Source organism: Sphaeramia orbicularis, chromosome 11, assembly GCF_902148855.1.
Source record: "Sphaeramia orbicularis chromosome 11, fSphaOr1.1, whole genome shotgun sequence".
Classification (NCBI taxonomy): Eukaryota; Metazoa; Chordata; class Actinopteri; order Kurtiformes; family Apogonidae; genus Sphaeramia; species Sphaeramia orbicularis.
Genome location: NC_043967.1, coordinates 7,860,099 through 7,883,251, shown reverse-complemented (window position 1 = coordinate 7,883,251; position 23,153 = coordinate 7,860,099). Strand labels below are relative to the sequence as shown.

At 39.3% G+C, this 23,153-nt stretch overlaps 2 protein-coding genes across 3 annotated transcripts in view; one reads left to right on the top strand and one right to left on the bottom strand.

Annotated features, from left to right (window-relative positions):
- jarid2b (jumonji and AT-rich interaction domain containing 2b) overlaps positions 1–10,926 on the top strand; it is a 172,192-nt gene extending 161,266 nt beyond the window's left edge. The window contains exons 10-18 of the mRNA XM_030148010.1: positions 358–476; positions 598–668; positions 892–1,006; positions 1,191–1,296; positions 1,707–1,889; positions 6,156–6,286; positions 6,842–7,028; positions 7,802–7,909; positions 8,358–10,926. Coding sequence (XP_030003870.1) covers positions 358–476; positions 598–668; positions 892–1,006; positions 1,191–1,296; positions 1,707–1,889; positions 6,156–6,286; positions 6,842–7,028; positions 7,802–7,909; positions 8,358–8,597 — 1,260 coding nt within the window. The 3' untranslated portion in view covers positions 8,598–10,926. The remainder of the gene's footprint in view (positions 1–357; positions 477–597; positions 669–891; positions 1,007–1,190; positions 1,297–1,706; positions 1,890–6,155; positions 6,287–6,841; positions 7,029–7,801; positions 7,910–8,357) is intronic.
- A 3,857-nt stretch (positions 10,927–14,783) lies between these two features.
- Positions 14,784–23,153, bottom strand: part of dtnbp1b (dystrobrevin binding protein 1b) — a 70,103-nt gene continuing 61,733 nt past the window's right edge. For both annotated transcript variants that reach the window (XM_030148022.1, XM_030148021.1), the window contains exon 4: positions 14,784–17,209. In XM_030148022.1, the coding sequence (XP_030003882.1) occupies positions 16,884–17,209 (326 nt within the window). In that variant the 3' untranslated portion in view covers positions 14,784–16,883. The remainder of the gene's footprint in view (positions 17,210–23,153) is intronic.

Here is a 23,153-nt window from a genome sequence, read left to right as displayed (position 1 = left end):
AGAAAGCATTTAAACACCTTCCCTTTGCATACAGAGGTTTTGACCAGCTTTTGTCATGGCTGACTCTATATATTTATTTCATTCCATCAGTTTGAACTATTCAGACACCCTGGTACTGACTTTGCCCTTTGACAGTGTTAGCGCCTGCCTGATGTGATACCACACTCAGTGGTATCACAAAGTTGCTGAATGAAACAATGTAATATGTAAAGGTATCAGAAAATTATTTAGAATAGAGTTAGGCGTTCCCTGACAGACTAAAGCCAGCACACTGGATAAAGTTATTTGAGATTGACTGTGAAGTGCAACTGTTTCACACATTCTTCCACTGACCAGCTTTTCTTTTCTCTCTCACAGCAAGAGTACTGGAGGATCGTGGAGCAGAGAGACAGCCATGTGGCAGTGCATTGTGGGAAGGTAGACACCAGTACACATGGGAGTGGTTTCCCCACAGGAAAGTCAGAGCCATTTTCAAAGTAAGTGTCCTGTAAATATTGGATTAAAAAAAGGTCTCTGGACTTTGTTGGAGTCTATTGTTTTCCCAGTAAAGCTGGGGAAAAGGTTCCATTAAGTCTTTTCTTTTCCCTTTTACCATAGACATGGATGGAACCTCACTGTCCTCCCTAATAATTCTGGATCCATTCTGAGGCATCTGGGTGCTGTGCCTGGTAAGAACACCCATCATTTCCTGTGTATCAAACTAAAGGAGACAAAATAAGCCACAGAAGATCATTATGTGATCAGGAGAATGTGGAACAATTCTCAAAACCCTGTTAATTACCAAACATTTGACCTTTGACATGTCTGCCTCTACATACATTATTTCTAATATGTCATCTGCAGTTACTTATGACATCTTCCTCTCTTTCTCTTCACCCTTTCTCTCCACAGGGGTGACCATTCCCTGGCTTAACATTGGCATGGTCTTTTCTACCTCATGCTGGTCTCGAGACCAAAACCGCCTTCCATATATTGATTACTTACACACTGGTGCTGATTGCATTTGGTAAGTAGACGCTGGGCTCCTCATCACCCATCATCCCTGGTCTAACATGAAGCAATAAGTACAAAGCACAAAGAAGGAACCGGAAAAAGAGGAGGGAAAAAAGACCACCCTTGTCCTTCTGTCATCAGTCATTCACCTGGGTTTAGGAGACAAAAGATGTGAGTGTGTTTACGTCCTTCTACAGGTATTCTGTCCCTGCTGAGGAGAAGGCGAAGCTGGACAAGGTGGTCCATACACTGCTTCAGGCCAATGGCACCCCAGGATTAGAAATGTTGGAGAAGAACATTATGGTCAGTGTGTAATGTGTGAACATGAAAAGATATTTCTTAAATCTATCTGTGTTTTTTTGTTTTTTAAATCTCTTATTCAGTTACTACCAACTAGAGACAGAGAGATTGATGAACATTTTACAAACTATCAGTATAAACAGAATTTTGCTCTGATAGCAGCTGAACATCACTGTCAGGCTTAGTTCTGAATAATTGAAAAAATAAATAAATAAATAAACTGAATAAAATTAAAAATCTAAGTATTTTTGATTTAGGTTAGATCTCTTACTTTATTGTTCAGTTCAGTCAGCCTTTTCCTGTCATAGAATATTTCTTATCATTGCTACTATTATTATTTTGACTTCTATCACCACCTGTGACACAAATGTGCATGTATTTCTTACATTCTGTCCTCTTCCTCAATCTTTAAGATTTCTCCTGAGGTGCTATGTCGTGAAGGCATCAAGGTTTACCGTACAGTCCAGAGGAGTGGTCAGTTCGTGGTCTGCTTCCCTGGTGCTTTCGTGTCTAAAGTGTGCTGCGGATACAGTGTGTCGGAGACGGTGCACTTTGCCACACCACACTGGATGAACCTGGGTTACCAGGCTGCAAAGGTCAGTAGATCTCAGCAGAATGAGGACCTCTTCTTGTTGCATAATCATTATATGGCTCTTACTTGACTTAATCATGAATATTTTACATACATACATATCTTCTGCAGAAGTACTCATTTTAGCATTATTTAAAGTCGTTGCCCATCACTCTTTTTTTAATAGTGTCTCATTTTTCTACTATGAGGTCAATACAGACCTAGCACTGCAGTGGTTTATTTATATTTTGTACAGTGGTAGAATATTTCACTAATGGGCATTATATATTTAAGTAATATCACATGTGTTACTTGTATCAATAAAAGAACAGAAATCTTATTAATTATATAGGTTTCCAAAAAGTTACGATACTAAACTATTAGTAGACATATTCAGTGGTGGCATAAAGTCGACAAAACAAACAATAATGTCTTTAATCACATGACAATTAAAATATAATTTCAGTATTATCACATCCCTAAATATAATAAGAGGAGGGATGTCAGTATTTTTTCAAGCATAAGCACTAAGTTAACTGTGTATTTTCGCTATTATATATTTCCTGCTTTGTTATGTCTCCAACACTGGCCCCCAGTGGACAGTGGCTGTTAAAGCTCTGATTTATGGTAAGTTGACTACAGGAGCAAGTGAAACCGTAAAGGATAAATGAACATAAAACCTAGAGCATGATTCTCAGTGTGTTGACATTAAAGCAGTAATTGGAAGTGATCTCCCAGGAGAAGGTATTTAGATTTCTGTGATCATGAGAAAAGCCTTTGAACCTCATTAGAGCCTTAACAGAAGAGAGGAAAATGTTCTTTACTGTCATTACAGGCATTACGGTGATGGAAAGTATGTATACCTTCAGCCATGGGCGTTTTTAGCCCATTTTTTGGGGGTGCTGAAGCGCCCCTAAATTGATTCCCAGCACACCCTAAAATATCTGAAGGTTGCTGAAAATTTTATTTTTTCTTGTTAACTTTATGTCCATTCTTAACATGCTAGAAAAATATCAAAACCATATACAGTACATGTTTGAAACGTAATATTTTAACAACAAAAATTCATTTCATCTCTCTCGTGCCTCCCAGCCTCGAGCCTCCGGGTTGCACGCCCGCAGGCTACCGTAGGCTCTTCCTCCTATCTGTGACAGTGGTCTTCACAGAGGTCCGTGTACTGACAGGACTTTAAATCTGTTAATGAGCCCGCAGTAGTGATACCAGTGTGGTTTCACGCACAGCTCCCGCAATTGAAATAAAGCTGTATTGGTATAGGTGTATGAGTATCTTACGTTGTCCCGATCCGTACCGTACTGTCCTCTTCCGATCCGGGTCATGGGGTCAGCAGCCTCAGCAGAGGAGCCCAGACAGCCCTTTGCCCAGACACATCCACCAGCTCCGAGGATATAATCCCTCCAGTGTGTCCTGGGTTGGTCTCTTCCACGCACTGATCCCCCAATTTAAGTATAACCGCATGGGGATCACTCATATTACATGGTCCACGCATGCACGACTGATGCCTGTCTTAGAGTGGTATCACTTTTGTGGGCCCAGATACCCCAAAAAGGGAAAACAAAACAAAAAAAATAATAATAATAATAATTAATTTCTCTTGCTTGCAAAATTTTTCACTCGCAAATGTAAGATCTGTAACATAAAACCAAATATTATTTATTTTTTGAAAGATGTTGAACTTTATTTAAAGCTGTTAGATAAATCCGGAAACAAAAAGGCTATAAAAACCATCAGTATTTGCTCTGATTTGGACAATGTGTATTCCCCCTGGCAAACTTGTTATGTTATTTTCTTGTTGTATACATTGTTTTTATACTGTACTTCATTCAATAAAGATTTAATGAAAGAAAAAAAAAAAAAACTTTTGTGGGCCCATCACGTGATGCCATCACAGATTTGAGGTTGTCTGTTGTCTTTTGTAATTTTACCCAAAAATCAAAATCAAAAATTGAGTTTTTAGAGGAAAAAATCGGGATTTATTTTTGCCAAAATCGCACAGCCCTAGTAGTGGTGGAAGTACCTGGTTTAAACCAGGACATTTGTTTACTTCTACCACTTAATACCAGCAAATTATTATCATCACCAGTCCCTATTTTGCTGCACTGAAACGTAGACCACTGTTTATGCTGTTAGGTGGGAGTTAGCTGATTTTTCAAGTTAGGAATTGTTCCAGTGGTTCAGTCCACCTCTGTTGTCTGTTTGAACTGGACTGGACTGTCCTACTGTCTTTATCTGACTTGGACAACTGACTGGATGACCATTAACTCCTTGTGTGTGTGTGTGTGTGTGTGTGTGTGTGTAGACAGGAACATACAATTGTTTTTTTTTTTTTTTTTTTGTTTTTTTCTAAAAAAAAAAAAAAAAAAAAAAAAAAAAGAGCCAGATTCAGATAAGAGTGTAACTTCATACCAACCAAATATTCTGTTACAATGATGTTGTAAGTTGAATAAATGTGCCAGTTTATATCTCTTATTAGATATAAAACACGTTGTTTGGTTATTTACCTTTTGGTTCAAGCACAAAGAGAGAGAGGGGATCAGAAAGACACTGAACATATACACTGGTCTACAGTTTTATAGATATTATTTGCCTCAGAGATTAAATGTGCTAAATGTTACATATTTGAATCAGATTAATTGGAAAACAAATGACCAAAGTGCTGGTTTGCTGATGTTTTGACAGTATATGATAAAGTGTTATTCCATATATATATTGGTTCATGTACATTTATACTATATATATATATATATATATATATATATATATACACACACACACACACACACACAGGGTGGGGAAGCAAAATTTACAATGAACATTTAGTTGTTTTTTCTCAGCAGGCACTACGTCAATTGTTTTGAAACCAAACATATATTGATGTCATAATCATACCTAACACTATTATCCATACCTTTTCAGAAACTTTTGCCCATATGAGGAATCAGGAAAGCAAACGTCAAAGAGTGTGTGATTTGCTGAATGCACTCGTCACACCAAAGGAGATTTCAAAAATAGTTGGAGTGTCCATAAAGACTGTTTATAATGTAAAGAAGAGAATGACTATGAGCAAAACTATTACGAGAAAGTCTGGAAGATACTATTAAAGAAGAATGGGAGAAGTTGTCACCCGAATATTTGAGTGAACAGTTTCAGGAAGCGTGTGAAGGCAGTTATTGAGAAAGGAGGAGGACACAGAATGAAAACATTTTCTATTATGTCAGTTTTCTTGTGACAAATAAATTCTCATGACTTTCAATAAACTAATTGGTCATACACTGTCTTTCAATCCCTGCCTCAAAATATTGTAAATTTTGCTTCCCCACCCTGTATATATATATATATAATATATATATATATATATATATATATATATATATATATATATATATATATATATATATATATATATATATATATATTTACGTGTGTGTGTGTGTGTGTGTGTGTGTATGTAGATATGTATGTGTGTGTGTGTTCCAGTGATAGAACCTGTAAAGTATTGTCATGTGCAGACAGTGTTTGAAGTAGATCTGGTAGATCAGACACTACTATTCCTCTGGAGTTAAACCCATTCTTGCCTATATGTATACATATAGTTAGAGGAGCTGCTGTATCAAAATGGAGGATTGTCTTCCACCAGAAATTAGGATTAGGGTATATTTCTTTTATGATTCCAATCCATTCCTCTTTTACTGTGGCTCAGCATTTAAATAACTTTAATCAGATTTGATGGTTTAGTCACAGAGTTTCTCATACCCAAAAAATGTTACACTTTTCTTTCACAAATATGGGAACAATGGTCTGAAATTGCATTAAAATGTACTAAACAGTGAAATTTCTCTTGCCTGGCAAGGCAGCGCTCTGGGTGCTCGTCACCCCTAAACCTCTGATTCTAGAATCGCCCCTGCCTTCAGCACTAGCAACATATGCACAACCAGAGCAAAGATTGCTCTCGAGGGTAATATGACATTCATACAGTGTGCTGTATTGTGTAGCTGGCCCTGAAAATGTCTCACAAATGGGGACCATTTTTACTGAAGAATGACAAACCAGAGTCCTTTCACTGCATAAGTGTTGCACACTGATAGACCTCAGCCTCATTTGGCAGTAGTTTCATTCTAGTCACTTTACTCACATATTTGTAAGAAAATGTAAATAAATCAGGTAAATATGTAAATAAGGTGGAACAAACCAGGGAAACACAAATAATGAAAAAACATTTGATAAACCAGCTCTGAAGTGACTGACTGAGGTTGTATTTGTTGTCTGTTTGCAGGACCTGAAATGCCGTCGTATAGCCAAACCCTTCTCCATGGAGAAGCTACTGTACCAGATCGCCACCGCTGAGTCCAAGAGGGACAACAGCCTTCTCCTCACCACCATCTCCACCCTACTCAAAGACCTCAGGTAGGACACTACAGTGAGCCTACACACAGGGTTCAGTTGAACAATGGCGGGGGGGGGGCACCAATTCATGCCCTTTCTTGATGAGTTCATGGTGGGAATGTATTCAGAATCAGAATACTTTATTAATCCCAGGGGAAATTGTTGTGTGTTACATTTGCTCCATCCAAGTTGCAGGAAAGTCAAGAAAAATGCAAACTTCATGCAAAAAATGACAATTCAAAATCTGTGAGAATATCTGTAGATTCTGGGCAATTCGGATTAGTTTTCAATTATTTATTTTCCTGTCAGTCACCTTTTCTCATTTATCTGCACAATATTGATTACACTTATTAGAGTAGACAATGAAACCTGTTTTGCACTGTAAATATTGAGGAAGAATCCCCTGCATCCCACACATGCATTCATGTTCATATACTATACTATAATTTGTACAATTGGCAACACCATGTAAGTCCAAGAACTGCATGTGCAAGTGAAACATTGCGACAGCTGAACATCATCAGAGGTTTGATGAGTAAAGGCTCAAACTTCCTACTTCTCTTTCCTTTCCAACAGGAACATTGAGATGCGCCAACGGCAGGAACTTTATAAGGCAGGTCTGCACTCCTCTGCCCGGTATGGCACTCATGATGGCAGCCTCGGGCCTGGAGAGGGCCGCAAGAAGCCCCGTGGCAAATGGCTAGCACTGGAGTCCTCAGAGAGACGCTGCCAGATCTGTCAGCATCTCTGCTACCTGTCTATGGTGAATACACAACACACAGCAGAGCTCAAACAGACAGTGACACAGGATCCATTCACACCAGAAGCATTAGAGTTCACTTCAGATTCACAGATCACATCAGATTTCTTTATTTGGCTGCTCACATTGTTTTATGTATTTATACGTAACCAATATGCTTGCAATGTGTTCAAATCATTAACCCCAGTGAAAGGACTAGCAAACTGTGAAAGTCATGCATCCAAAATCTTACTTTTAATCAACTTCTTATCAGGAGTCATTGGGCAGTATGATGGTCCCTGTCAGTGTTCTGCTGATATATATGATGTTTTTATTTCATTTTACCACTGTACATGTTTAAGATCAAGTTCACATCTGCTTTACAGTATTTGAGTGACTCCCTCCAATGCTAAATTTTGACAGTTCTCAGTCTGGAATGTTGTAAAACCTACATGAAGACGTTCAGACTGAGGTCACATTGTAAAAGATCAGATCTGCGTCTGCCACAGGACCACATGTGGAAGTGAACCAGATCAGGTCCATTTTTACTTGCAGTCTGAATGTTCAGCTTTTTATTCTGAAACTATACTATGTATGACTCATAATATCTAACATATTTTTCAGGGAAAGGATTTTTAGAATTCATGCCGTAAAGCAACGTTAGAGTAGCTGTTAGCTTCTACAGCAACACACAATGAATACACAACATAAGATTTCCACATGTTTCACAAAAATCGATCCTCTTCACTTTCCTGTTGCAGTGCAGAGTTAAGTGTTATTGGTTTTTGTGTTTGTAGGTGGTTCAGGAGACAGACAATGTAGTTTTCTGTCTGGAGTGTGCCCTACGTTACGTGGAGAAGCACAAATCCTGCAGAGGCCTGAAGATGATGTACCGATACGATGAGGTAAGTGGTTCACTTCACTGTTTGTCCAGATGGGGGCAACATTTACAAATATTTTAAAGCTCAAAGATGTCCAGCCTTGGTAAGAAGTTTTATTTAGTTGTTAGAATATTAATCGTTTCTAGACAGTTTTTTTTTCTTAATTTATATTTTTCTATATTGAAAAAAATATTGTGTTGTCATTACTTTTGATTTATTTCAATTTCTGTGTGATTTATCAGATTTTTGCCTCACATTTACATTCAAGAAAACCTTGGCTTTATGATGAATGTTAACTTTTTGTTACTATTCAAAATAATTTCTGAATGTATAGATTACTCTCCATATCACTTTTCATTTATTCAGCCTTTATTTTGTATCTAGAGAACTTGTACATCAAGTTAAAATTGAACAAAATGAACAAGAGTTAACCTGTGACCCTCTGATCTTGTTTTGCATCCTCTTTATTCAGGAGCAAATCAACAGTCTGGTGAGCCAGGTGTGTGGTCGGGCCATGTTGAAGAATGGCAGTAGTGGTGGCGGAGGCGGAATCGTGGTCAGCGGAGGCGGAGCAGGGGACCCCTGCCACGGCCTGAGCCCTGCTGCCAAAGTGTCACCGGCTAAACGTGGCCCCCGCAAGCGCGCCACCGTGGAGGTGTCTCTGGCACGCCTGTCCTCCAGTCACATGCCCAAGGCGGCGGCTGTGTCCTGAGAGGAAAACCTCAACTCCAACAACACCCTGTGCGCTGTGCCCCCACCCCTCCACCCCCTCCCTCTCATCCGAACTCTTTTGTTTCTTTAACATTAAGCAGGATCACTATCAATCACACATATTTAAAATCAGTTGTTTTGAAGCTTTTTGACCCCCCCCCACTCCCCTACTCACCTCCCCCTCTTAGTATGACAGCTTTGTTTATTAAAAAAAAAAAAAAAGATAAAAAAGAAAAGCAAGATGTCTTTTTTGCACTAGTGTGAAAGAAGAGTTTGTTTTTTATTCTTGGATGATTTTAGAATCTTACCCCCCCCCCCCCCCCCACGTCGGCCTTTCCAGCATCACAAGCATTACAAGAGTAAAGTTCACAAGAAGAAGACTTGAACGGGCTCCCTGTAAACCCCTTTACCTCTACATCCCCTGAGCCTCCCTATAAACTGAAATGGGTTACATTTGTTACCTTTTTCTTGCATCACCCCTCCCTGTCCCCCTCCAACCCCCCACCCACCTCCACTCGCTCTCATCACGCGTCACTCAACTGTGAACATGGGACTAATGAAAAGGCGGCCTTTTTATTTTTTCTCCTCTCCTCAATTTTTTCTGAAATGAAAATGACATCAAGTAGTTACCCAAAGTTTCTCTCTGTCCTTGGTTTAAAGGAAGATGAGTCCTTTTTTAAAACTAAATATTGATTTTATTTGATGCAGCTCCTGCATTGTTTTAAAGAAACGGGGGTCGGCAACTTGAGGTAAAAACTTGAAAGACAGACAATGTTGGTTTATTGTTGGTTGGTTTTTTTTCCAAGTTCTATTTTGAATTTTTAGCTTTGTTTTTGCTAGTCTTTTTTCCTCTGTGTAATTTTTTTTGTCATTGTGGATGTTTCTGATGTTCAGTGGTGGACATGAGAGGGGGCAGAGTTCCAGCTGCTTGTTGACCTGTGAAAGGTCACACCCACCACTCACCTCACTTCCTGGTTCGTATGGAGGGACCCCTCCTTCGCTAGAGAGTGAAAACTGTGCCTGATACTTAGCGAGGAGATCCTTTTTTTTTTTTTATTGGTGCTGTTGGTTATAATTACTGTACAACGACACAAATCAAAAAATGTGGGGGTTTTGACGCACCCCCCCCCCCATCCCACAGGGCAGAAAGGCTTTCAGGCTGTTCTGATTCTAGATGTGCAATCGTGTTAACATTCCATTCTTCCAGTCCTCTTGTTTCATCTGTACCAGTAAACATTAATTATTATTATATTATTATTATTATTATTATTTTGGGGTTTTTTTTGTTGTTACTTTTGTTGATCTGATGTGTTATCTCAAGTAGAGCCACTAGTCAAAGAGTGTAAAATGTGAAATATCAAAAATCCAAGTTTTGTTTTCTTTTTTGTTATCCTTTTTTTTTGGCTTTTGCATTGTTTCCCTTTCTCAGATGTATTATGGGTGATTTTTGTTTTTTGTTAAGAGAGAGGAAAAAGTCCAACACAAATGAAACATCAACTTTTTTTGTATATAAACCTGTAAATTTCTTTAAATACTTGAGCCTTTTTCTGGGGTTAAAGGAAGAAAAGACAGGAAGGAAAGAAGGAAGGAATACAGAAGAAGGAAAAGTCAAAGTTTCTGCGGCGAATGCTTGATGAAGAAAAAGCCTTACATTTCCCTTTCTTCATCCGTGTGAGTTTGACGCTTACAGGGTTGCTCTGGTAAACGTGTATAAAAAATTTTAAGTGCTGCTTATATCACTAAGAAAGAAGATATCGAGTAGCCAATGACTGCCCCCCATTCTAGTTTTGTTTGTTTAGCTTTACTTTTTTAAAGAAAAGGGAAAAAAAGATATGTTGACAAAAAAATGGGTTTTTACATTTTCATTACTGAAAATTCAACAAAAATGTAGTAGCTACTCATGTTGCACTGAGCTTGCCAGTGGTGACTGTCAAGGAAAATCCTATAATCCAGTTTGTTGGTTGTCGTCCCTCGCAGAAGACTGAACTGTTTTAGGACTATTTAATAAAATACCAAGTCGGGTGTTTTCAACGTAATAAAGTGGTTGTCAAGTTTTTATGGCCTTACAATATATTTTATTCTGATGGGATTATTTTGTTTCTTTTTCAGTTCGTTTTTTTTTTGTTTGTGCGTTTCTTCCATTTTCTACAGGTTAAACTACTTGCTCACAATGGGGTCTCTGGTGACTTAATTTATTAGTGCCGCATTCACGGCCTTTCCCTCCACTCGGAAAGAGTCTCATGTTGGTTATATTGACAGTTTTTTACTTTTGCAGTTTGTACTTAAGGTTTAATAAAAACTTACCGACAATTCACTGTCATTCCTTTGCAGCCTACTGTTGTCTGTCTGTTTGTTGAATAGTGACGACATGTAAGAAAACGTTTAGGTTCATAGACGTGTTTACAGATGGACAGTTTAAACCCTCTAAAAAAGTGGAATCAACATGTCTATCTCCCCCTAGTGGCTGGCAATAGTATAACTCTTTATGTCCCATTGTATTTCCCCCAAAGAGACTTATCTGTGTTAACATCCTCATCTTCCTGATCAGGTTTTTAATTTATTTCATGTGTCAACACTGTTGTCCACAAAATCTTACTGGAGAAGCTTGAAAGATGGGTTGCCTCATCTGGCCCAGTTCTAAACTGCTTCAGAACCTGCCTTCATGATGCAGTTTTGTCTCCATTGGTGATTTCTTCTCCAACAAAATGAACATTACATGTGGGGTACCTGAAGGGTCAATTCTTGGACACCTGCTGTTTAATGTTTACATGTTTCCACTCTCACATGTCATATGCAAACATAATATAAATTACCATAATTATGCAGATGATTCAGAACTTTAGATTTCACTACACCCTGATGACCTGTCTCCCATACTGGAGACAGGTGCATTAGACAGTGCATTAAAGATATTAATCAGTGGATATCAGAAATAGTTTTACAACTAAACAAAGACAAAACAGATATATTCATCTTTGGTGCACAGGCTCAGAGACAGAAAATCACAGCACACCTCAACTCTCTCTCTCGACAGCAAAAATGAAGCAAGGAATTTGAGTGTAATTATCGACAGCAATCTAAATTTCAAAAGTCACATCAATCACATTACAAGAGCATCATTCTATCATCTCGAATAGTTTCCAAATTAAGGGGCTTTCTGTCAAAATCAGACTCTGAAAAATGAATCCATGCATTTATAACAAGCAGACTACATTATTGTACTGGATTATTCACTGGACTCCCATAGTCAAGTATTCACAAGTTCCAACTAATTCAAAATGCAGCTGCACTTGTTCTCACTCAATATCAACACATCACACCCATTCTTAAATCCTGGCACTGGTTACCCCTTAAAACAACAATCCATTTCAAAGTCCTGCTCCTGGTTTACAAAGCACTACATGGCCTTGCACCTCAGTACATCACATATATGCTCATCATTTACACCCCAGCAGCAACACTTTAGTCAACAGGCAGTGGCAACTTACCTGTCCCTCACACCAGATCCAAGAAAGCTGAGGCAGCTTTTAGTGTATATGCCCCACAAAAATGGAACACCCTGCCTGATACAGTTAGACATGCCACATCAGTAGCCACTTTTAAAAACCAATTAAAACATATCTTTTTTTCAGCAGCATTCTGTTGAGTTGTGTGGGTATGTGTGCATGTGTGAGATCCTCCTCTCTGCTCCTCCTCCTCTCTGACCTTCTATCTCCTAATCTTCTATTTATGCCTATGCAAATACATATTACAGACTTGACTTCTTCCCTGGAGTCTTTGTGCTTTATTGCCTCACAGGTTTTCCCTGGATCATCCCTGGATCTGCTGCTGTGGTCCCTCTTCTCCTGCCTTCATCGCCATCACTTATCCATATTGTTGTGATTGTGTTTATTATATAGTTACATAGATGGTAGAGGTTTCTATTATTTATACTAACAGTTACAGTAGTAGTATATCCACTGTTAATACTTATATTTGTAGTAGTAGTATTAACAGTTATGGACATTTGTCCTAGCACTTGGTAATGGGCTCTATGCATAGCCCCACTACTTCCTGAACTTCAGGTGGGTCCTTTGTTTCCTGTCTTTCATTAATAGACACAGATTAATCCAGGTGTGTCTGCTCCTTGTTGGGACAACTGATTGATTAGGCACACCTGGATTAATCAGTGTGTTCAATAATGAAAGACAGGAAATAAAGGAGCCATCTGAAGTTCAGGAAGTAGTGAGGTTGTGCATAGAGCCCATTATACTAGCACCAGCTGTTCTACTTTTTAACAGTTGAAGTTCAGTTTGCTGTGCATCTGTCTCCCCCTACTTCCTCCCTTCTCCCCCTCTCTTGCATTCTATCTTTCTTTCTCTCTCTCTGTAACCCCAACTGGTCAAGGCAGATAACCATCCTCCAGGAGTCGGGGTCTGCTCAAGGTTTCTGCCTGTTAAAAGGAAGTTTTTCCTCGCCACTGTCACGAAGTGTTTGGTCCCAGAGGATTCTGTAGGTTTCTTTAAATTGGCTTGAGAGTCTGGTTTTGACCAGCTCTAAATGTAAAGTGTTATGAGAGAACTGTTGTTTTGATTTGGTGCTATATAAATAAAATTAGATTAAGTGTGTGTGCATATAATTGTTTACTTGCTCTCTCTTTTTTATGATTTTTTTTACTGTAGCTATATTATATACCTGTTGTGAAGCACATTGAGTCTGCCTTGTGTGCTTTATAAATAGAGTTGAATTGAATGTAATTGATGTAATGACCAAACACAGTCCTGAGATGTCAGGAGAGAAGTGGCCACAAACCAATCAGAGTGGTGGCATGCAGCTAGATGTGTGTGTCCTTGTGTCTCCAAATTGCAGCACACTATAAATATGGCAGCTCCTGTGACAACCAGATTGATGTATTAAGACAACTAGCTGCTCAGAGCTGTCATCAATTGCCCTGTTACATAAACAGACCTGTCTCCACTGTTCGCTCTGCTTTCAATTAACTACCACTACAAAGAAACAAGTTGGAAAGTAGTTTGTTAAAACCCTAAGAATAGACTGTAGCTGCTCATCCATATGTGCAGTGGTCCTTCTCTGCCTGTACAAAGTAACATGAAAGCATTAGCATATGCATTAAGTAGCAACTTTGTGTTGAAAGAATGACTGCCATTCTCTCTCACTTCTCAATTTGTTGCTCATCTGGTCCTCGACTCCTCACGTCTTAGCCCCTCCCATCAGAGCTGCAGACAGAGGAGTTGAGGCAACAGCTTCACTAAACACCTTCACTACAGAACCTCTGAAGACCCAAATATGACACACAAGGTACGTAAAAATCAAACCGTTGTGATTTGCTCCATTCTGAAATATGTCTAACTGAGAATCTCCAAATAGAATATTCTGTTTACATTACAGCTGTCAAATTCAGAATATTGTCAAATTCTTAATATCAGGTTCTGAATAGACTGCAAGTCACTTTACATACACACTATTGTTCCAAGGGTCTTAAAAATAAATACTCATACACACACAAGGGGCTTATTGACAATTTTCTACTTATTGTTGCTTCACTTCATGAAACTAAAACCTCAGCTGGTATGAGGACAGCGGGGACAGAAGCTGTTGCTGAACAGCTGGCGTCTTGTATGAAACCACATCACCCCAGCAGATCAACAATTGTGACTGGTGTAGCCTGTGGAAACAAGTTTGAGCAGGACCAAGTGAATCTGCGCGAGATGGTTTCCAGGTCAATGAGGAGTAAGTCTAACAAAACTAATACCGTTAGCCTCATAGCATAATTGCCTAAGTCTTTCTTTTTTTTTTTTTTTTGCCTAATTGTGATACCTGCATAAAATGAAGCAGCAATGGTAGGAGAGTAAAGTTACGCTGATTTCACAATTTGGCCAAAAATATGACTTAGGCAATTATGTTATGAGGCTAATGGTATGAAGGTGACTCAAATCTTAGATAATAACAATACAATAACAGTAAATAATAGTAGTAACAATAACAGTAAAACAATGGCCAAAGTACAAACCACAGCATTATTCAGTTCCACAGCAGCACCAGTTGGAGTGGGATCAATGGAGTGGGTCTGTTCAGGCTGTAACTGTTGGAGGTTCTTTCAGTTCCTTAAAACCTTAATTAAATTAAAGCAACATGATGGTCATTCATCACACACGTTACTCTTCAAAATGAATCATCACATCAACAGTCAGCCTTCAAAGTCATTTACTCTCAGCAAAAAACGTCAGTATTGCTTTTCCTTATTTTTCAATTATAAACATTTAACTAATAATTCATATACACACTTAGATATTCTCCAAACATACAAACCATCCCATCTTTCAGCACAGTCTGTCTCCATGTCTCAGGACTAAAAACCTCATGTTATTTTCCCTTTTCTGAGATGGAAATTAAAATAAGGGGAGAAACATTTACCACCAGCTGGTCAGAAATTGTAGGGAGGGAAGTAAATGCTGCCACATCACACAAATGTCACCGTTTCTGTACAAAAAGATGGTGGATACAGTAAAACCTTACAGCCATTGTCCAGTGCATAGCACACAGTCCAAACAGGGATTTGGTCCTCTTGGAAAAGGAGAAGTTCACCCTCATGTATTGGTCAAAGGAATGGTGATGGGGAACTCTCCTGTGTGTGTGTGGATGCATGTGTGTGTTTGTGTGTAACACAAGTCATATTCCTGTACCTGAAGTTCACCCATCTAGCACTCCTCTCTCTGATTTTAGGCCAAGTTTACAAACCCATTTGGCACACATGTACGTAACCTGTTGGCATTTTAAATATCCAGAGTATTGTAGACACTTTGGGGATTCAGCTTAACAATAAAGTCATAAAAAACTCCACCTGCACATCATTGATCTAAAAGCCCAGATTTTTCTAAAGATGATTTTGCTTTTAGTGATTGTGTAGTTTTATCAAATGGCTATTTAGACACTGCCACTCAACAGACTAGGGTGCTGAGCGTTAACTGCCATGACTTGTGCATGTTGCTCTCCTTTAAGCTTTCTGTCAGTTCTCTGGTCTTTAGGGGCTGTTAACTGAGTAAATGTCAAAGAAACTTACAGCTGATGTTAGCTGTAAGGTGAGGATTTATCTGTTCATTTACTGTAGTCAATGGTTCTTTTCCATTTTCAGCCATTCAGTATTCACTGGATATAATCCCAGAGACTTCAGTTTGCTGTTTTAAAGGTGCACTGTGTAGGACTGTTTGCAGATTATCAAAAACAAATCCTCTGGCTTGTTTATTTAGTTTGTATTTCATTAATAGAATCACAGTTGGGTCCTGGGTGGCACTGATCACAGTACACAGTGCTTTTGTAAAATGGTGTCAGATAAGTGTTGTTCTGTTGAAACATTTGTTCATAGAGAGGTGTGATGTGGAGTTAAAGTGACTAAAAACCTGCAAAATGAAATGCCACGTGAAAAAATTTGAGTCGTCATCAAAATTTGACATTTTTAGTGTGAACTTGCAGCTCAGAGGTTGTTTCATGTAATGAAAACTGTAACACAGACAGTGGGAGAATGCAGACTGAACTAGTCTCCCATTGGCAGGACTATTCCAACAGAGGATGTCAGACTAACTCTTCACTGTCCCACCTCTCCTAAGCATGCAAAAACCACTGCTGGAACCTATGTTTTGTCTATTCTGGATTGCTCCAACCCAATCCTAACGTATTCTAAGGTACACAGGGACTCATGCAACCATTTTTCTTATCTGACTTCTTACTTATAAGTGGCTTTTAAGAACAAATTTGGCAGGTGAGTGGTTCTTGCATAAGGCCTGATGATTCTTTTTTTCATGTGACATAAATATGAATATCATTACTAAATCTTGCGCACGTGCAAGTTCTCATTCTGTTACTTCTAACAGCAGTGTGAATACTAAAGTAGAACATGACAAACTACTGGAAAGCAAAGCAAACACTTCAAAAGGGACAAAATGGATGATTTCACCGTAAACCTTTGCATTTCTTCATCCCTATCCTGCTTTCAACATGTACAAACACAGAAAAAGAATATTGAAATGTTTGGAAAAATATTGAACTCTACTAAAGTCATTAATATTAATCTCACGGAAACACAGACCTATCATTAGGGATTCAATTAGAACTGAGAATTCACACCTGTGGTCGTATAAGGCAAGGTCATGTGGCAGTTAGTGCAACCTCAAAGTCTCATATTATGTCATCGATGTGAAGGAGTTAGAGAATGACGCTGATACTGTTACATACTGGATACATGTTGGATTTGGCAGCTGTTTGTGTGTTTGTGTTTGGAGTCCATGTCTCCTCACACCTTCCCCCTGCTCTCCTCACAGTCTTTGCTGGTCTGCTCCTCCTGGTTCAGCCTGTCCACCAGCGCTGTGTCAGGGTGCACCTCCTCCTCATCCAGGGTCACCACCACTGGGGGCCTTCTCCTCTGCCCCCCCCCTCCTCCTCTTCCGCCTGCCTGCTCAGTCTCCTCCTCTTCTTCATCATCATCCTCCTCACCGGCCTCTGTGTCCTGGCTGGCTGAGTCGGTGCAGGTGGATGACAGGGAAGAGAGCTTGTGGCGGAGCTCGGCCTGGGTTGGAACCTGGAGACTGATCTCTGTGGTGAACGACTCAACATCGGGACCTGGGAATAAAAGGACACACTTCAGTCAAAATCTAGGAAATCCCATTGATCCGACTGCAGCGATACCATCTGATCCTGGATATCTGACAACCTACTTTGAGTATTTTAACAGGTCAACAAGGAGTTTAACCATTTTCTCCCTAAAAACAAAGTTCAAACAGTTCTATTATTTACTATACTTCATTAGTTATTTGCCATCTCAAGAACAGATACAAATAAAATGAGGACACTGTTCATATTGTCTGGAATAACTCTACAAATTTTGCTTGAAACTTAACTTGCAAGAACTTATTGTCAAAAACCAGGCATCCATCGACTTGTTCTTCGGCTATGATTGGCTGTCAGTTGTTGATGTAGGTTGTTTACCATGACTGTTTTTCTCAAACAGATGTGGACAGATGGTGAAAGTGACTCATACCAAAGTATTATGCTAGTCAGGATTGTTTTGTTTTGAGTTGTACATTCTTGCGTCAGTTTATTTCATAATAAGAAGTTGTTTCCCCACTCATCATTAAGAGTCAAATAGATGTACTAATATAATTGAAATTATGTACATAAACTATACAGCTCTGGAAAAAAATAAGAGACCACTGCAAAATTATCACTTTCTCAGATTTTACCATTTATAGGTATGTGTTTAGTTGAATGAACTTTTTTTTTTTTTTATTCTCTAAACTACTGACATTTCTACCTAATTCCAAATGAAAATATTGTTATTTAAAGCATGTATTTGCAGAACACGACACATGGTCAAAATAACAAAAAGATGCAGTGTTTTCAGACCTCAAATAATGCAAAGAAAACCAGTTCATACTGATTTCTCAACAACACAATACTAATGTTGTAACTTTGGAAAAGTTCAGACATCAGTATTTGGTGGAATAACCCTGATTTTCAATGACAGCTTTCACTTATCTTGGCTCTCCACCGTTCTTTTGGATGACTTTATGCAGCTCCTGGCATAGAAATTCAACAAGCTCAGCAATGTTCAATGGCTTGGCACCCATCTTTCTCCAGAAGTTTTCAAAGTCGGTTCAGGTCTGGAGATTGGGCAGGCCAAGACAGGGTCTTCTTCTAATGGTCCATCATCCACACTTTTATTGACTTAGCTGAGGCCAGGAGCATTGTCCTGATTGAAAAACCAGTCCTCAGAGTTTGAGAATATTGGCAGAGCAGAAGTCCAGTTAGTTTTCAATAGTTATTTATTGATTCCAATTACTTTTGCAGTACTTTTGCAGCACTGTTTTTGTTTCCCAGCTAGTCCAATTGCTTGAAGAATGTGATGGCCACAGTAGTGGTTTTAACTTCTTCTTTAAATAAGACATCAGGATCAGGTGTTTATAAAGAAGGATAAGATGTGCTTGTGTTGCAATTCAACAGACACAGGAATGGAATGGCTGTCGTACATGCTGATTTCAGTGGATATGGCAGTGGTCTCTTAATTTTTTCCAGAGCTGTATTTGTATAGCACTTTACATAGTTACAAAGTGCTTTACAATAAAACAGAGTAATCCAATAATCTTCACTCATTCATTCATTTTCTGAACCCGCTTTATCCTCACTAGGGTCACGGGGGTCGCTTGGAGCCTATCCCAGCTACATAGGGGCGAAGGCGGGGTACACCCTGGACAAGTCGCCAGTTCATCGCAGGGCTGACATATAGAGACAAACAATCACTCTCACATTCACACCTATGGGCAATTTAGATTAACCAATTAACCTATTAGTGCATGTTTTTGGATTGTGGGAGGAAGCCGGAGTACCCGGAGAGAACCCACGCAGACACAGGGAGAACATGCAAACTCCACACAGTAATCTTCACTCATTCACACAGAATTAAAAGATACACTTAAAAAATTAGTTTAAAGAAGAGATTTTTTTTTTTTTTTTTTTACAATTTTTATTTCTCATTTATATCAGTACAATACAATCTCCTCAAATTGAGGAGCAGGAAAAGAACAGAAGAACAGAAAAATAAACAAGTGAAAAGAACAGCCTGTGTTGGTGTCAGAATATTTAAGGTCAGAATATTTAAGGAATATATATATATGTATATATATATATATATATATATATATATATATATATATATATATATATGTATATGTATATATATACACTACCCGTCAAAAGTTTTAGAATTCCCCAATTTTTCCAGTTTTGTATTGAAATTCAAGCTGTTCAAGTCCAATGAACAGCTTGAAATGGTACAAAGGTAAGCGGTGAGCTGCCAGAGGTAAAAAAAAAAAAAAAAAAAAAAAGATAAGGTTAAACAAAACTGAAAAATAATGTACTTTTCAGAATTATACAAAAAGGCGGACAAGAAATGGGTTAACAACTTAAGGCAGTTCTGCAGCAATGGCAGTTGATCAAGCCTCGAAAGTTGGTGCTACCAATTCCTACAGGTGTCCCAACGTTTGTAAATTACTTACAACCCCCTCTGTCTGCATAAAAATAGTGTGGGAACACACTTTGGTACCATACTGTTGTGAGCATTATTTGAACAGTATTGTACTGCAGAAAATAGTGTGTTACTATAAAAATGACAAGGAAAAGGCAATTAACGATAGAAGAGAGACAGACCATCATAACACTTAAAAATGTAGGTCTGTCCTACAGAGAAATGGCCAAGAAAGTCAAGTCCAGTTTCCTTCACCATCCAAAGGCACTCAGAAACTGGGGGAAATGCTGACAGGAAGAGGTCTGGCAGACCCAAAGCCACAACAGAATCAGAAGACAAGTTTCTGAGAGTCAACAGCTTGAGTGATAGGCAACTCACAGGACAACAGCTTCAAGCACAGCTCAACAGTGGTCGTAGTAAGCAAGTCTCAGTTTCAGCTGTGAAGAGAAGACTTCCAGTTGCAGGTTTGATGGGTCGAGCTGCAGCAAGAAAGCAATTGCTGTGACTTCAGAATAAGACAAAGAGTGTAAATGCTGTAGCATTGTGTAATGCAATTACTTGTTTTGCCCACCAGATGTCAAACTTTTATTTGTATACCGCGTAGCATAAGGTCACCTTCCATTTAACCCGGATGTTTTGCCATTAGCTCAGAGGAAGACCCTAACCCTAACCCTAACCCTAACCCTAACCCAAGACTGGAACTCTCAGCTGCTGTAGTGGCCACAAGGATAAGTGATCTGCTTAGACAAGAGATGGAACTGAAAGGCTTACAGGAATACTTTGGGACCGACTCAAAGGTCGTCCTTGGATATCTCAATAATGATGCAAGGAGGTTCCATGTATTTGTAGCCAATCGAATTCAGCGAATTAAATCGAGTACAGAACCAAGACAGTGGCGATATGTTGCCTCTGAAGATAACCCAGCTGACCACGTGTCTCTTGGGCTCACTGCCAAGGAACTCACAGAGTCAAACTGGTTTACTGCTTCCTATGGCAAAAGAAACTCTCTAAAGAAGAAGAGACTCAGGCTAAAGAGATTGACAATGAAGATCCAGAGCTTAAAAGAACACAGGTCCTCACAACCATAGTAAAGGAGGAGAGATCGCTGTCAGATCACCTTGAGCAGTTCTCAGATTGGAGAAGAGTAGTAAAGGCTATAGCAAGACTCAAACGTCATGCAAAGGAAGTAAAGGGTCTAAAGACAAGATCAAATGAAGTCACCACACTCGAAGAAAGACAGGAAGCTGAACAATTTGTGATACGAGTAGTTCAAGGAGAAGTGATCAGTAAAGAAATCAAAGCTCCAAGCCAAGAGAAAGAGGTCCTTCAGAGCAAGTCAACTTACCTCCACAAGTTAAGCCCCTTTGTGGACAGCCTTGGTATCTTGAGGGTGGGAGGAAGATTGACACAAGCTGCGCTCCATCCGCATGTCAGACACCCAGCCATTCTCCCGAAAGGACAGCACGTCTCTCGTCTCTTAGTCAAGCACTACCATGAGAAGGTGCATCATCAGGGTCGTGGTATGACATTCAACGAAATACATGCCAATGGATTCTGGATTCTTGGATGTAACAGCTAAGTGTCATCTCTCATCTTCAAGTGTGTCAAGTGCAGGAAACTAAGAAAGCCCAATCAAGAACAAAAAATGGCCGATCTTCCCCCCGAGAGAATGGAAAGTATACCACCATTCACGTACAGTGGCATGGACTGTTTCGGACCATTTTATGTCGGAGAAGGAAGGAAAGAACTGAAGAAATATGGGCTCGTATTTACTTGCACATGTTCAAGGGCTGTTCACATTGAGACATTAGATGACCTCACCACTGACGCTTTCCTCAATGCATTGCGTTGCTTTATCGCTATAAGGTGCAATGTTGGACAACTCCAAAGTGACCAAGGCACCAACTTTGTAGGTGCGCGGAATGAGTTCCACGATATGATGAAAGGACTACCAGAAGAACATGTGAAAGAACTGAGATGCAGCTTCATCATGAACCCTCCCGCTTCCAGTCACACGGGCGGAGTCTGGGAGAGGCAGATCCGCACCATAAGGAGTGTCCTTACATCTATCCTCGACCAATCTGCAAGCTGTCTAGACAGCTCTTCACTGAGAATGTACTTATATGAGGTAATGGCTATTGTAAATAGAAGACCATTGACCACTGTACATCTCAACGATCCTTCAGGCCCAGAGCCCTTAACTCCCAATCACATCCTCACAATGAAAGCTTCAGTCAGCATGCCCCTGCCTGGCGAGTTTGTGAAGGAGGATCTATATCTTCACAAAAGATGGAAGAGAGTTCAGTTTTTGGCAAACGAGTTCTGGACCAAGTGGAGAAAGGAGTATTTGCTGAATCTGCAGCAAAGAAGGAAATGGACCAAGGACAGGAGAAACGCTAAAGTGAACGACATTGTCCTGCTGCTAGACGAGAACTTGCCAAGAAATCAGTGGAAGTTAGCGAAGGTAGTAGAAGTATTCCCAGCTACTGACAATAGGGTCAGAAGAGTCAAGTTGTTAGTTAGCAACACGACACTAGATGACAAAGGCAGATGCACATCTCAACCATTTTATTTAGAGAGAGCCATACACAAAACAGTGTTATTACTCGAAGCTGAGTAAAGGTTAGCTCGGGAAGGTTTCTTTGTTTTGTTTGTTTTGTTGAAAATAATTTGTGTAAAGTTTTAAGAATCACTGTGTGATTGGTGGGAGTGTAAATGCTGTAGCATTGTGTAATGCAGTTACTTGTTTTGCCCACCAGATGTCAAACTTTTATTTGTATATCGCATAGCATAAGGTCACCTTCCATTTAACCCGGATGTTTTGCCATTAGCTCAGAGGAAGATGATTAGCGCATACGTTAACAGGTTGTTCAGCTAACAAGACTGCTTGAACTAAGATGACTCCCTCCCATTTGGAGCTACTAGCGGGCAAAGTGGTTAGTATACCATTAAATATTGTAACTTTGTTATTTGTTATTTTACAGACTGCATTTGTAAATTCATTGTTTATTCTGTGTCTAGTTGATGGTGATGGTGATGACCAGGATGATAGCTTAAAGATGATAACGATGGTTAAGATGGTGAATGTAGCCTAAAGGTCTGGAGCATCGTACTGCTATCTGTGCATCAATAAAGAAAACCATCTGTATTTGAAGAACCGGAGTCTGTAATGCTTCAATGGGCGGCATAAAGAGGGTTGCCCGGGCCATGAAACACCTCCAGTGGAGTACTGAAGACTTGAAGAAGGTGTTATGATCAAACCTGCAACTGGAAGTCTTCTCTTCACAGTTCACCGCTTACCTTTGTACCATTTCAAGCTATTCATTGGACTGCTTGAATTTCGATACAAACCTGGAAACACTGGGATGTTGGTAGTGTATGTATGCATATGTATGTATATGTATGTGTGTATATATATATATATATATATAGATAGATAGATAGATAGATAGATAGATAGATAGATAGATAGATATAAAAAAAATTTATATTTTTTTTACAGACTTTTTTGAAAAATATTATTTAGTCCTTCTGTTAAAACAG